The sequence below is a fragment of the Glycine soja genome, chromosome 2 (assembly GCF_004193775.1).
Source record: "Glycine soja cultivar W05 chromosome 2, ASM419377v2, whole genome shotgun sequence".
Lineage (NCBI taxonomy): Eukaryota > Viridiplantae > Streptophyta > Magnoliopsida > Fabales > Fabaceae > Glycine > Glycine soja.
This window is the reverse complement of record NC_041003.1, coordinates 41,183,848-41,199,731: the sequence shown is the minus strand read 5'-3', so window position 1 is coordinate 41,199,731 and position 15,884 is coordinate 41,183,848. Positions and strand designations below refer to the sequence as shown.

The 15,884-nt window shown below is 35.4% G+C and overlaps 2 protein-coding genes across 2 annotated transcripts; both read right to left on the bottom strand.

The window, feature by feature from the left end:
- Positions 1 to 96: 96 nt before the first annotated feature.
- Positions 97 to 5,152, bottom strand: LOC114394572 (cellulose synthase A catalytic subunit 7 [UDP-forming]-like). The gene is made up of 13 exons (XM_028356190.1): positions 4,956 to 5,152; positions 4,549 to 4,744; positions 3,982 to 4,178; positions 3,806 to 3,902; positions 3,498 to 3,600; positions 3,117 to 3,383; positions 2,673 to 3,018; positions 2,317 to 2,580; positions 2,004 to 2,216; positions 1,674 to 1,884; positions 1,383 to 1,579; positions 924 to 1,277; positions 97 to 678 (listed from the first exon to the last, which is right to left on the bottom strand). Exons 1-13 carry the CDS (start codon positions 5,028 to 5,030, stop codon positions 97 to 99), a joined length of 3,102 nt encoding a protein of 1,033 aa, XP_028211991.1. The 5' UTR covers positions 5,031 to 5,152.
- A 2,342-nt stretch (positions 5,153 to 7,494) lies between these two features.
- Positions 7,495 to 13,902, bottom strand: LOC114394586 (translation initiation factor IF3-4, chloroplastic-like). The gene is made up of 9 exons (XM_028356212.1): positions 13,509 to 13,902; positions 13,371 to 13,410; positions 13,181 to 13,240; positions 12,368 to 12,420; positions 11,618 to 11,673; positions 11,500 to 11,533; positions 8,306 to 8,378; positions 8,112 to 8,204; positions 7,495 to 7,818 (listed from the first exon to the last, which is right to left on the bottom strand). Exons 1-9 carry the CDS (start codon positions 13,775 to 13,777, stop codon positions 7,669 to 7,671), a joined length of 828 nt encoding a protein of 275 aa, XP_028212013.1. The 5' UTR covers positions 13,778 to 13,902; the 3' UTR covers positions 7,495 to 7,668.
- Positions 13,903 to 15,884: the final 1,982 nt, after the last annotated feature.

Genomic DNA, 15,884 nt, shown 5'->3' with positions numbered 1-15,884 from the left:
TTGTAGCTCGCGCATCATACAGCACAATCAAGAATTTACATTTACTTGCATCTTTAAAAGATGCTCACAAATGGATACTATTGGAAAACCAGTCTTTCAACAGTTGATTCCACATAGCTTGGTATCAGGTCCCTTAGTTTTTAATACAAACGGGTCAATTCTTACCCAAAGCAAGGAGAAAATGGAAGCCAATAGAACTGACCATATAACAACTATGGTGGGTGTGCGGTTTTGGCGACCCATCAAACCTTTAAGGAATGGATATAGATGGACAATCACCCAAAATGAAAAGAATAGTTTTCCAAATAGAGGTCCCCAAGATTGGTACCCGTTGTTTATGGCATCTGAGATTCCAGCAACAACCCCAACAATGTTGATTATTAAGATGGTGGTTGGAGGAATCAGGAGAGTAGTCCACTTAAAGGTGTATAATTCTCCAAATTCTTCATCATCTGCTGCCTTGGATGTAACAGTGAAGTTGGTGTCAATTCCAGCCAAAACCTTCAGAAGACCTTGTATGACAGCAAAGAGATGTGCTGACACACCACCAATGACCCAGAATTGCTCATTTCTCCACCATTCCTCAATGCTCACTCCACTCCATTTCAACTCAAGAAGACCAGTTGCAATGATTGAAGAGAATAGAGCAACGAAGTACAAACCAGCAAAAGTGCTTATCTGGATCATCATCAATCAACAATTATTTTTATAAGCAAAAAAAAAAAAACAAACAAGGCATCCATTCTATAAATAATTATGGATTTAAGTCCTAGTGTTCTACTACATAACATAAGTAAATCATGAACATTCATAATCTTGTGCTTTTGAAGGTAATATTATGAAAATCTGGCATGTTATAATTTCAAAAGTATGTCATGTCTAACCCATTTAGTAACATGAAGGGAATAGAACAATGTTGTTACCGGCGGCATGATGAATTTATCAGTGAGTAAACAAACAGCAGGAAGAACACAGTAGGCAACTAGAGGTATGGAGGTGAAGGGGTAGACAGTTGTGTTTGCGTAGGCAAATCTCTCAAGCCACTTCAACTTCCCTTCCTTATAACCATACCATAAAGGGCAATGACGACTGAAGAAGATCTCTATGGAGCCTAGTGCCCAACGAAGCACCTGGTTAAGCCTATCTGACAAATTGATGGGAGCAGTACCCTTGAATGCTGCTCTCTTTGGCATGCAATAAATGGACCTCCAACCACGGCAATGCATCTTAAAACCTGTTAGAATATCCTCTGTAATAGACCCGTAAATCCAACCTAGCTGCATATTTGGAAAGCAAAATAGCATGGATGAGCTGATTTTCATAGTGTGAATAAAATATGGTAAGATATCAAGGAGTCTCTAGGCTGTCGTTGCTGGTGTTACCTCTATTCCCCATTCAGTTTTATCTTCATATCCACAGCTGATTACATGAATGGCTTCTTTAAGTTGGCTTGCTGGACTTGCGGAAGGAGGCACACCACCCTCTTCCATCAAGGTTGAAGTCACAAAAATAGATGACTGTCCAAATTTCTTTTCAAAATTCATCTGGGACATCAGCACTTCTTTGTCATCATCCATTCCTATTTAGACATGTCACATGGGTTAGAAAAGGTTAAATTGAAATATATTTGTATTCAAGTTGCTGTCAACATTAGTGATTAGGAATATGAGAACCTCTGAGGCTTGCTGCCTCTCCATTTGCATCATTCCCTTCATACTTAACCTTCTTGCGCTTTCCAAAACATGGGCAGCAGTCACAGCTTACCATTTTTGGACGCTTGGGACCCTTGGGAGGATTGTAGCCATATAAAGCTTGCCTCCTAAATACGCACCCTGTGCCAACATATGCAGGACCCTGAATACCATCTAGGCCCTTCATGTTAATCTGCAGAGACAAAGAAGAAGAAATAGTTAGTATTAGCTTACACTACCAAAAAAAAATAGTCAAATGCTTCAAAGAAAAGGCCATGCTATGCTGATGCTGTGTTTCTTGCAGTGACTTACATCAAAGAAAACCGTGTTTCTATTAGCATAACGATCATGCCTATCAATGCCATCAAATCTTTGAGGAAATTGGACATAGCAGACCTTCTTCCCAGTTTGGGGGTCCATTAAAAAGCACATGGCCTCTCGAGCAGCCTTGCTGTTATTGACATAATGATCACAATCCAAGTTCAGCATGAAAGGAGCATTTGTGAGCACAGCGGAAACCCGAATCTGCAAATCACAGCAATAATTGGAAGTGTCAAGGAATTGTGTCTCATATAAAGGTGAATGGACATCATAGGAACAACAAAAACTGCTCAAAAAAATCTACCAAAGCATTCATAGCACCAGCTTTCTTGTGGTGTTGGAATCCAGGCCTTTTCTCTCGGGAAACATAAACAAGACGAGGAAGCTCGTTTCCTTCAGTATCATGACCTCCACTGTGACCAAGAAAGACTTGAATCATACCAGGATGATCCTTAGTATTATTTCCAGGCCATGGTGTCCCATCCTGCATAATCCATCCTCCTTGAGGAACCTTCTGAGCTTTTGCCACAAGTGCATTGATCCTAACCTTAAACTCTTCATATTCTCTCTGTCAAACACCCAATTAACACTGAATAAGCTTTAAACTAACTTTTAAACTCCCATGTGTTCAAGTACTAGTCTGATAGATATGATACAGACCTTCATAGCTCGACGATCCTTAACAAAGGTGGGCTGCACCTTGTCCTTGAGGTAATCAACTTTCTCACTGAAGTACATCTCTGGTGCTCTAGGTTCTATAGAAAATTTCTTGCAGAATGGCACCCACTTCCTAGCAAACTCTGCAGTTTCTGACAGGGCTTCAAATGTACACATTGAAGCTCCATCATCAGAAATGTAACAGGATATCTTATCAACTGGGTAATCCATGGCCAAGATTGAAAGAACAGTGTTTGCTGTAACCAAAGGAGGTTCCTTCATGGGATCCACAGTACTAACAAAGACATCCACAGGAGCAAGCATGTTGGGTTCACCTTCACGCTCATACCTAATAAACAACTTTTTGGTCAGCAATGAAATTTCAAACTGTAGGATTTCAAGTTAACAGAACAATGTTACTATAGCAAGAGTTCAGGTTCCTTTTACCTGATTGAAAGACGATCAAGGTATGTCTCTCGGTCAATGGGAAACCACTTGGGAAACTGATCAAGGATCCATGAAAAAGCAAACCAGATTTCGCATATAATAGAAGTTAGCCACAGCCCCAGTGCATCATGTACAGGATTCATAAGTCTATATCTGAGGAAGAATGCAAGGATAACAAGTCGTGCCACGATCACCATCCTATATGGATTCACTTTGCTGGATGCTATTGGTACCTTCCTTGACAGCGGTTGCCTTGCTTCATCTAACCTGCGCCAATTTACATCATATAGAGCAGTTAATTTTTTCCCATCATTGCTATCAATTAAATTTAATTTGCAGACACTGCATCACAGTTTCCTAATTGTAGTACTGTAAACATACATGGCTGCATCTGGATCTTCATCAGGTTCATGCCCCAAATTGCCTTGTTGCAACTTCCAGTCATCCATTCTATCCTCTTTGGCTTCATCCAATTTTCCATTTCCTGCTTTGATCACAGCATGCCACATATTGTAACTAAATTTCGCCATATTGAAGTAGACAAGAAAATTAAACATTTCAAGTTGTACTTAAATTAGTGCCAGAAGTGAAAATGTCTATAGCTAGCAGCCTGAAACTAAACATCAGCATAATCCGTTTTGCAATTGTACATCAATGTTTAAGAGTTAAGGCTATAAACTACTTCTTACGAGGATCTGACACCAGATATGGGTGCGATCGATTTTGCAGTGAAGAAGCTAACATTTGATCCCCATAATGAGATGCTATTGGTAACTCCCCACTAACCTGCATCCATGAAAACTTGTTATAAGTGTCTATTGAATATAGGAAGTTTTATAGAGTGGTAATGTTTTGCAAATCTTACAGGCCGAGAGCGACCACCAGCAATAACAGCTGGGAATTGAGCATTCTCATCATCTTCAGGACCTCTTCCGTAACTCATCTTCCCATGCAGCATGGCTTCAGCAGAATGGTTATGCTTGTTCTGCTCCTCGATGTTAAATTCATGTTCAATATCATCCACATCCTCCTCGTCATCATCTCCCTCAACCCGCGGGCTCCCTTATCAAAATCAGAACACAATGAATTAACAAGTCCCTCAAACCAACTAAACCCTTCTCACTATTACCTAACTACATGTTGTAACAACTAAATCCATTGAAATTAATGCATGAGAAGGGCGCATTTTAATAAACAACTTAATTAAATGCTTATTGAATAAACGTTCATTATGTAAGCACTAATTATGTATAAGTTGCTTCTATAATCGACGAGGAAATATAGTTAAATTGTATTCATATAAGTTCCAAAAGCTATTTTCGTAAATTCTCCAAAATAGTTACACAAATATTTATGCTATAAGTCTGACTAAGTGAATATATATTCTTCCAAACACGTTAAGGCTTTTGAAAGTTGCTTAAAAGATTTGTACCTTTGAGACGCTTGTATCTGGTCTTGCACTGTGGACAAACTTGTCTCCCTTCTCTTCTTTCATACTCATAGCATGGTCGGCATGCCGGAAAACCACACTCATTGCAGGCCACAAACAAGTCTCCATCCACGGTGAGTCCCACATCATCGCCACATATCTCACACACCTGCCCATCCAAGTTCTTCAAAGGCTTGTGCTGCACCAAAACAACCCAATATATATTAATCAACTTTTATTTATTTTTTATCCGTATAGTAGATCTACAATAACTTATCACACACTCTACTCAGTCAATTGAACTAGACTCTCTTGATATATTCATCGATGAAAACAAGTACAACTAAATATCCTTTTTCTGATTTTTTTTTCTAGTAGCTTTCATGCATGGTTATTACAAATAATATTACCTCTTCATGGCCATGAATAACAACGAGCTCGTTGCGATTGTGAGAACCAGCGACCAGTCCAGCGCTGGCTTCCATCTTGGTGGTGACTGGTGAATGGGACAATGTGGCACAACAATAGTGGAGTGGTGAGGTTGAGACTTGAGACCAAGTTTATGTTTTATGAAGGAACACTGAGGCTTGTAGGTTTTGGTGTGTTCACCTAATTAATGTGTCCATATAAGGACTGCTGCATGCTGTTGGTTGCAAGGTCTTCATTGCCTTGAAGTTAAGCTTCTTCCTTTTGTTTTTTTCAACCACCGTCTCCTTCATGCAATCATCATCAACAATGACAACACGTTGGTGAGGTGTGTATCTTGCGTTTTTTCCTTCTTATTTTCCAAGATGCTTGATATCATTGCATCCGTTGTTCTATACTTTTATTATGAATTTATAATTTTATTTTAATGTAAATGCATATGGGTTTATTAACATATACTAGTTCCTACTTATTTCTAAAGGATTATATATATATATATGGGAGGATTTGCTGATGCACTGACACCTTTCTTCTAGTGTTTGCATTAGCCACGAATGTAGGATAAAAAAATCACTAATTTTATATTTTGATTTATTTATTTTAAGAATGTTACCGTAATTAAACATTTAATATTTGTTTAAAAAAAAATAAAAATCTTCGTTTCCCTCCCTTATGTGGTATCTCACGTCATCAATGACCACCGTGATATGCCACATTGAATCCAAATTCCAAAAATAAAACCTTAAGTTGTAATGCAAAATATGTCTTCACTAGAGCCACCTCCGTCAACAAACACGCTTCTAAATGGATCGACCACCTCTGTCTCATTGGTGTTTGGCTCCTGCACGGAACACATAGCTAGCGACGATGTAATTCAATGAGTTGGAGCCGTTGTTGGCCTGCTGTTACAACTGTGGGCTGTGGCATGTACTAGATGCAAAACATAACAAGAAAGATAAAATGCATTGAAACGAGAGAGAAATCAGACATTTTTTATTTTTTAAAATTAGATTAAATGTTAAATTACAGTAACATCCTTAAAATAAATTAATTAAAATATGAAATTAGTGATTTTTTTTGTCTACACTTTTTTGTGTTGGTTGCTAATACATGTATTAAAAGAAAATATGAGTACATTAGTAATCCCATATATACACATACAGAGACATTAAATCTAAAGTTACTATTAATATATTTTCACCATATTTTAGTATTATATTTTATTGTGATTTCTAATGAAAAACTTCTTATTTATTAATTTTTAATCATTATTTATAAAGTAAACCCCTCCTTTTATGTGTACGTTATAACATTGGCCCTTTTTTATCTTTCAAGTAAACATTAGCCCTTTTTTACATACATCCTCGTCTAACTCATCAGGTTTTGCTAGTTAGATAATAATGCCTGCGAATTATCTACTTATTATTGACATTCTCTATAAGAAAATATATGAATATCTCCTGAAGATTAGGCATGCATTAGACCGAAAAAGGTGCAGCTAACATCATACCTAGAAAATGTTTACATCTTCTGCAGGAAAATGCAATTATATGCTTATCAGAGGATATTTATCTACTTATCTATTGACATTTTCTAGATTCGGCAGAATTTTTTTTATTGTTGTTGTTGTTGAAAACGTTAGTCCTGTATTAAACCAGAAAAACATATGTTCACCCAAAATAAAGAAAAAATGTTTTTAGTTCTTATAAATACAGTTAAATTTAATTTCAATCATTTAAGAAATATTCATTAGCTTTAGTTCTAATAAATTTTAATTTTTTAAAAATAATCTTTATCATCACTTGGTAATAAGATGGCATACATCTAATTATATTTCTCAAATGCTTCCTCGAAAATTATTAGCATAATATAACTAAATACATATCACATCACCATTAAGCTATAACAAAAACTATTTCCGTTTCAAAAAATAAAAATTGTAAAGATGAAAAACAACCAAAGAAATTTCGAAACACTAAAACTGTAGTTACCTAAACTAAAAACATATTTAAATTATAAAATAAAATAAGGTACACATAACGTGTTGCTTTCAGGACTACGTTCTGTTCACTCATGCTGAGTAAAAACACGTTAGTTTTCTTGGAACGTAAGCACTTCAAAACTAAGCTACCTTCAAATCGTTAGGTCCGTAAGTTGTAGCCTCTACATCTTTAGGTTACAATAACTAGCGTTTGAGCTCAAGCTACACATAAGCAGCACCCAGAAAGAGGTACTACTTGTTCCCCTAACCATATTATTAGGCAAGCCATAATCAAGAAAATTGACGGGTTTCCTTCCAAAACATTTGTTAGGAACATGTGCTTCCTGTCTTGATCAAGGTATGGATAATGGACCCTTCGACCAGTCACCAACTTGACATGCATTGGATTGAAATAGAAGTATGCAAATATTTCTGTCAACTTCAAAAATTAAATGAGCATAAAATTATCCACGTGCGATTGTTCTTTTATGATTAGTCTCTTCTGAAGAGTTGTTAGTGGTATGTATGATGTATACCTTGAGTAACTTGTGTTGGAAAAGCCAAGGCTGCCTCTATAATTAAAATTCTCGTGAACTTATATGCTATCATTGCACATGAATTATACGATTATACAATGCTCGGAAAATTTTCCAACTCGGACCAATCCAAGTTACTCAATCCATTCTACAATTAGAAACTAGCGTGGAAGTTTTCGGTTATGCTTGGGCACTAATGGTGACTTCATCTGCAGCTGATTTGTCTCTTTTCTTTGGTGGTTCTTGAGTTTTCTGCACAGCAACTTTATTTGGAACCAAAATTATGAAGATGTTTCTGTCACGGAAGTTTTTTGTCTCCTCTATTCCAAGCTGCACATCAACCAAGTGTGGTTTGGTTATAAAATTCAAGCAGGTAATAAGAAATGTCTCCAATGACCATACAAAGTAAATCCAACGCACAAATGAAATCAAAATGGAAATAACAAATAAAATGGTGACTGAGAATTATTGAAGTGTAACAAGCAAAGGAGTATTACCAACATAACATCCCAGGACCTACTTGGCTACTTATAGTCAAATTCTTTTTTTTTGTTGGAAAATAGTCAGGTTTTTAATGCCTAAGAAATATGATAATCATAACACAGCAAAGTGACATGGCATACCTCCCCAACATCATTCTGAAAACGTGTAATAAGTCCAATAGCCATATTCCTGAATTCATTTTCACGACCCTTAAGGTTTACTATGACCTTAACCTGCAGGAATTGATCCCAATGATTTCAATACATTAGCATATGTGCAGGTGGAGGTGCACGTGCATGTGCTTAATATTACATAACAATATAATTCATGAAACCTTGTCGCCGTCTTTCAAAAATTTCTGTGCAGCTTTCAAACGCACTGAATAATCATGTTCATCTATGTTGTATCTGTTAAAATAAGGTACCAAAAATTAGTAAAAGAAGGCATAATCACATGATTGTTCTAGTAAAATAACCGAGCATAACTAAAACACAGCTCATGAAAAAACAATAGCTGCAACTGCTTTAATTAAGTATTTATGTATATGTTATCAATGGAGGAAAAAAAGTAAATTACAGCATAATTTTTTATGCATTTAAATGATACTACAACGGTAGTTTTATATATCTTTATAGTGTGAAGCATCACATAAAACTTCCTCTGTTTATTTTTGAGAAAGCATGACTAAACAAACTCCTCTTAATGCATCCTGGCCTAATTGATCCCCAAGATCACAACCAAAGCACAAGATATTAATGATAAAATGCCCAGCATATGCAATTTCTTTTCTATATTACTTTCATCAGGTTTCCTAAAATAGTAGACATCATGATAAGGAGCAGAATCAGTAGTGTATACAAGAAAAAAAGTGAGTTGAAGAAAACGTGAATTAGAGATACCAAAGTTTTAAGTTGTGGTATGCTGGCAAAATTAAATCAAGAAATGGGCAGTGTATAAATATTGAGAGATTCTGTTGTGGATGTACAAAGGTTAGGAGATAGGAACATAGCTCTAAAATTTGCAAGGGTTAAATATACTTTCGGTACCTATTAAATGAGTGAATTTTGGTTTTAATCCCTATTTTTTCTCCTTTGATTTTCATCCTTCTAAAATTTGATATCATTGTTTTTGGTCTTTATAAAATAAGTGAATTTTGGTTGTGGTTTCTATTTTTTTCCATTGGTTTTAATCCCTTCAAATTTTGAAATCATTGTTTTTAGTCCACCAACATTCATTTTAGGACAAATAAGTAGCATGCATTTTAGGGATAGAAGAAATCTTGGGAGTCACATGTTGACATGAATGACACCACATACGCATTATTAGGTGTCACCTGGGATGGCCATGTAACCTTGCTAAACAAATAAGTAGTTAATCAAAGAAGGGAGTAAGGAGGAACATTGAAGTGTAAATGATATGTAGAACAAGATGGCTGGGGGGATTAGGAAAATAGCAAAAAAGACTCTTAGAGAGTTAAGAGGTTGGGGATCTAACAATAAAAAATCTTGGTGGTGCAATGAAAGTATGCAAAATAAAGTTAAGGGCCTTAAGGTTAAAATGGTATGTTACAAACCATAGTCCTTGTGTAAGAATGCTAAAAATTGGGAAACTGAGTGTTTGCTGGGAAAGAAACCAAAAAAGTGATGAGTGAAGTGAAAGTTAGAGCTCTTGAAGGGTTATAGCAATCCTGACGCTAAAGATAGTAAGAGGGACTAACAAGATTGTCAAAAGAAGGAAAAGAAAGTCAAGAGACTTTGGTCAAGCAAAATGCTTAAAAGATGAACAGGGTAAAATCTTGGTTACAAAACAAGATGTAAATGAAAGAAAGAAAAAATTACTTTAACAAGCTATTTATAGAAAAGCATATGTTTGCTTCCAAATAGGCTAAACACAAGGGAGAACTAAAATTATAAATTCACCACAGAATTTGAAAACCCAAGATAAAATAAGCATAAAAAAATGGCAATACTCTAAGGAAGGTATTAGTTGACTCACAAAGTTGGTCAGTGACAACTAAGAAAATTTTGGTGGAGGAGGAGTCTCTATTCCTTGTTTATAAGAACAAGAAAGATATATACAAAATTGCCCAAATTATAAGGGGATAAGCTCATGAGTCATACTATGAAGTTATGAAAAGGGTAATTAAGTGGAGAATGGAGACTAAGACAAGAGACTCGCAGGACTAAAAATCAATTTGGTTTTATGCCTGGTTGATCAAACATGAAAGTAATATACTTGCTACAACATTTAATGGAGAGAGATTAAAGAAATAAAAAAAATATATCTAGATATGGCCTTGGCAAAGAGTGCCAAGAGACTAAGAGAGGTATTGTGGAAGGCCATAGGGAATAAAGCAGTTTGTGTTAATATATATATATATATATATATATATTTGAGCAATCAAGGATCACAACTAGTGTAAGAACACAAAGCAGGGGTCGCATCAAATTTTCCTATCACTTTAGGACTGCACTAAAGGTCAAGTTTGAACCCTTATCAATAAAGTTAGAGATGCAAAGATGAACTTTGAAAGCTCATGGTTTTTGCTTTAGTAGAAGACAGAGTGTATGGAATGAAAGTTAGCAAGAGATGCAACAACCCTAGCATAGCAGTAAAACTTGGAGAGTAACTTCACCACAAATCGCATGTTTTAGTATCTAGGGTCCATCATATAGAACAACAGAATAGAGGGAGATGTAAACCACGGGATTTAAGTGGGATGCAGAAAATGGAGAGCTTTGAGTATCATTTTGTGACAAAAAGGTACCAATCAGACTTGAAGAAAGATTTTATTACACAACTATAAGATCTGCAATGCTGTATGTAACTGAATGTTGAGAGGTAAAAAGCTAAGAGAATAAACTCAATGTAATAGAAATGAAAAAGTTGACAGACAAGTAGACAAGATAAGATTAGGAAAGAATCCATTAGAGAAAAAGTTAAGCAAGCTTCTATTGTAGAAGAAACGGTAGAAACTTGCCTTAGGTACTTTGGACGTGTGTAGAAAAGACATGTAGAAAGGTAGTCCTCTCAATAGAGACAGAGGAAGAGTGAAAAAATTTATGTAAAACCATTAAAAATGATTTAGAAATCAATAGTTTGTCCATAGACATAAAACAAAACATTACGACATCATTTGATCCATGTAATCAACCTCGCCTAGTAGAAAAAGGCTTGGTTGTTGTTATTGTTCTTCTAGTTTCTTGAAAGTAACAAAAATAGTTAACTTGTACAAATGCATATAATGCCTTTCAGGAAAACCTATAGTTAACCTAAGGCAAACTAGATAGCATGGGTCTGTCAACAACCTGGTCTAATGGTTTGCTTATTGCAATACCATTATTGGTCTCAGGTTCGACAGTCCCTTCACTCAACCAAACTAGATTGCATGGCAATAACATAATATACTTTTTCAGATTTCTAACCCTTTACCAATTAAAAATATTAAAATATTGATAAAAGTAATATTTTGATCCATAATTAAGAAATCCAAAAAAACAAGAGTCCAGAACTAGCTTAAGACATTACCCCATTTTGAGCTCCTTCAAATCCATTCGATTAGCTGCATTTAAAAGACAACTTGGTCAGTAATTTATTGTTTGTTCTGAGTTCTGTAAATGATTTAGAAGAAAATATCAATGCTAACCAGCACTTTTCTTCTGCTGTTCTCTTTTCTTCTTTTGCTGTTCATATCTATATTTGCTGTAAAGAAGGAAATATAAGAATCACTTATTTATCACTTATTTACAAGGTCCAACCATGCTCAAAGCATAAGTATGCAAGTGCCCAATCATGTCAAATGGAAGTAGAACTAGGTATGGCCTTTGACAAAGATTCATTTAATATTGTCAAGCAAAAGTCAAGTGCAAATGTCTATCATGAACAACTACATGTATGTGAATTAATCTCCCAGTTGATTCCCCCATTACATTACTTATTGCTCAATCATGTCTTCACAACACCCCATCCCAAATAAATATAGAAACAAAGCATCCATTTATAGACCACTGAATGCAAACAATACTCCCACCTTTGCCACCACTATCCCCTACCTCATAAAAATTGGACCAAAAGTAGTTGCACAAGGCCAGAAGCAAGAAATTACTGGATACCAATTTTTTTTTTATTTGTCTATCAACCCAATTCAAATTACTTAATGTCAATTATTGTTGAACATGTACGTAGGCAGGTCAACTAATTATCAATGGATGCCCAAAAATGACTGTTTGACACAGATATAATCACGCCCTTGTTTGACCACTTTTTACAGCCAGCCATAAGCCATCAGTATATTAATACTGGATTTAATGAGCATAAATAAATAACCAAATAATTCAATGTAAGAGAGGAAACTAAAAAAGCACAGTTTTTTTTTGACGATGTACAAAGTTCAAACCTGTAATCCATTATTCTAACAACAGGAGGATCTGCATCTGGGGATAATATTACCTGACCAAACAAAGTAGAGAAAATAAGTTTGTACATTCCTGTCACAAGTATGTTCCAATTTAGGTGCAAAAGAAACTAGCCACTGAATCTACTGTGAACTGACAGTTAGGGGGCATTTACTTGTGTATTTATTTCCGGTTTTCTTTTTTTAATTACAAAATTGACACCTTATTTTCAATCTGTTGCCTGTTTCCAAAGATCTGTAAAGGAAACAGAGAACAAAAAAAAAAGTTGTTTTCAATGTTTCCTGTACAAATCTTTGAAACAGAAAACAAATTGAAAACAATATGACATTTTTATAATTAAATAGTGAAAACAGAAAATAAAAGCACAAGTAAGCGCCCCCTTACTCCCTTAGTATTTCAACACCATAGTAAAATGACTTTCAATCACTTTTAGTTGCGATATCTGTCTAAGTGAAATTATAGGAAGCACTTCCTCTTTTTATTTATTTATTATCCTTTTTATCATGCATAAACTATGAAACATAGTGTTAGTGTGTAACTAAATAAGTGTGACCATAAGATAATAAATAGCTACCCTAAGAAGTCAAAATGACACATCATGATTGTAGATAACTTATACCAATTGAGCTGAAATTCAACAGCAGAACATAGACAACAAAATATTGTACTTCGGAACTCAGACACGCACGCGCACACAAAAGGAGGGGAAAATGAGAAAACCATGGCATTGTAGCCAACAAATAGAAGGAATATTAAAATATTGATGCAGCAATGACAAGGAAAAGACATCATACCAAGTCAAGTTCGACATCTTCAGCCATTTGAATGGCGTCATCGATTGACACTACTCCAACCTACAAAAACATAACAACTTCAGCACCCTCCGCCAGCTGCAGACTGAATTAGAACTTGTAAAAGTAGTAGCTCTGTTCATACGTGCTTCTATGGCGAATAAATTGCACGAGAAAGGAAAAAAGAACAAACCATATTCTGGCTCTGATCAATAAGCCTCACGGTATCTGACCTATTTCAAATCCAAAGCAATCTTAATGACGAAATTCGAACGGAAGCATAAGAGAGAGAGAGGAGGAGGAGGAGGAGGAGGAGGAAGGAGTAGAGTACCTGAGAGTGGAGAGGTCGAGAGCTTTATCGTCGTCGTCAGAATCGGAGGACTTGCGGGAGCGGGGGTCGTTGGGGGAGCGGGGAGAGGCGCCGCCGCCGCCGCCGTAGTAGCGGGCGGTGACGTAGGGGAGAGAGGTACTGGAGAGAGAAGAAGGGTCGAATTTGATGGAATAGGGATTGGAGAGGGGAAGGCCGAAGAGTTTGGAATCGAAAGTAGAGAAGAGAGGACAGTGAGAGAGTTTGAAGGGGAAGGTTGTGATGCCAGCCATGGCGCGCGGACCCTTCCTTCACGCTTCAACCAACTATCAACTATGCCGCATATCTTTTCTCTTATCCTAAACTCTCACTGTGAGACACACCTATTATTAGTTTAGTGTCAGGAGTCCTTTCAAATTCAAAGAGATGCCCACTTTATCTTTAAATAAATAAATATTTTTATGTTTCTTTTTTTTTTTCACCATAACAAATAAGTTTTACTCCTGACTAATATGTAACTTCACTCACCTCTTTTGATGTACACTATCCTCTCAATCATGTAGTTTTTATCCAAAAAAACTTAGGCTCTGTTAGTAGTGATTGTAAGTTTACAGTTTTCAGTTTTCAGTTACAAAATGCATTTTTGAAACAGAAATATGTTTGATAAAATTGGGATTGAGTTTATTTTTTTGTTATTTTTAAAACACTTTTTGAACTAATTTCCAAAACAAAAACAAAAAGGTTTTATGCTTCTGTTTAAGTTTTCTATCTATGTGGATGCTTCTCATCCCTACGTTGTCGCACACAACTTCGTCATCGTCAACTCCCACACCAGCGCTGCCATCAACGATGCCGTCATCTCCGATGGACTTCCGCTCGCCACCACCAGAGAATCCTTTGTTCGCACCATCCAATTCTTTCTGGTGGCCGAATCGGGCACCTTGCCAACATGGTTGAATTTCTCGTCAAAGGTTGGTGCTCTGTCGGAGCAGGGGATCACTCCCCAACAAACGCAGGTGAAGAAGAGCCGGAGAGGACCACAGCCGCGGCGCTCGTAATATCACAATGTCGATAGAGTGCTGGTTTCTCAAGGGGGATTTTGTGTGCAATTTGGTTGTGCGATTCAAAAGGGATCTCGTGAGGGTGGAGGTGGAGCGCTCCCTTCGCGTCCACGATGACTCTGCGATTCGGAGATGACGACCTCTCTTGCCAACAACGACGTCGAGCACGCTGGAGAGGCGACGGCGACGGGTTTCTCCTGCTCCAATGAGGTTTATGAAAGAGAAGTGAAATGCAATTGTATTAGAAAATTTTAAAATTTTAAAAATGGAAAAATTAAACTAAAACCCAAATTTGAATTTAGTTTTAAAAAAATATCAAAACTCAAAACTGAAATTGAATTTAGTTTTTGATCATTTTAAAACTTAAAACCTAAAACCACTCCAAAAAGCCTTAAATTCTAAACCTTATTTGAGATTCAAACTAACAAGTTGATAACCTCTCAGTGTTTAAAATAATATAAGTCAAACATAGAAGTCTAATGTATAAGTATGTTTCTTTTGGTAAATTTTTTTTTAACAATATATAAATCTTTTTTAGCCAATAGGTATCTTTTGCCAAAAATAATCATGTTTAAATTAAATACAACTAAACTATAAAAAATGTTTTTTTATATATTTAATGTAACTGAATACTCATTACTCAAATTTAAAACTATTGATTAAGTTAGAACATCTTTTAAGTATAAGTGTATCTTCTTAAATATTCTTAAAAAACAACAAACTTGACTATTATAATTTAATACACTTCTTTTAACATATATTAAAAACTATAAAATCTAAATTAAATACAAAAATGATATTTACAATTATAATTTTTTTACTAATTTTAGTCAATAATAAAAGATATGTTGCTAGTATCTTTGTTTCTATAAATATTAAATAGAAACACATTTCATAATGACATTAAAAAAATTGTTTATAAATTACTATTAGATAATAAAAATATTATAAAAGAATATAACATTTCTATCAATATAGAATTAATATGAGGATAATAATATAAATTGCTAAATATAAACACAATAAAAATACACATAAGTGTTGGATCTTGAACAGAAAGAAAAATGATTTTTTTTTTGCTAGTAATAAGAGTTTAAGAGAAAACTAACATTATAGATGTAAAATCATTTAGAGTCACTCTCAACTTAACTTAGTTCCTAAATAGAGAAAATAGAGCAAGTGTTATCACTTAAGTCCTTGAATTCAATGAGAGAAAAAACAACAGATCAATTTTTTAATCTAACTTTATCGACTTTCAAGATCAAATCTCCTTCCCATTCACTGAGTCCATTAAACTTTTTCCTTTTTGTTTTTCATCGAGTCCTTATGAGCAATGCGA

What these genes read in the sequence shown, in the direction of transcription:
- LOC114394586 (XM_028356212.1), bottom strand. Translation starts at nt 13,777, where the DNA reads ATGGCTGGCATCACAACCTTCCCCTTCAAACTCTCTCACTGTCCTCTC. An exon ending in CTCGACCTCTCCACTCTCAG is followed by an intron (nt 13,411 to 13,508) that starts GTACTCTACTCC and finishes GATTTGAAATAG; the next exon opens with GTCAGATACCGTGAGGCTTA. An exon ending in TTCAGAATGATGTTGGGGAG is followed by an intron (nt 7,819 to 8,111) that starts GTATGCCATGTC and finishes GTTGATGTGCAG; the next exon opens with CTTGGAATAGAGGAGACAAA.
- LOC114394572 (XM_028356190.1), bottom strand. Translation starts at nt 5,030, where the DNA reads ATGGAAGCCAGCGCTGGACTGGTCGCTGGTTCTCACAATCGCAACGAG. An exon ending in CTTGATCGTCTTTCAATCAG is followed by an intron (nt 3,019 to 3,116) that starts GTAAAAGGAACC and finishes GTTGTTTATTAG; the next exon opens with GTATGAGCGTGAAGGTGAAC. An exon ending in AGAGGCAGCAAGCCTCAGAG is followed by an intron (nt 1,580 to 1,673) that starts GTTCTCATATTC and finishes ATGTCTAAATAG; the next exon opens with GAATGGATGATGACAAAGAA.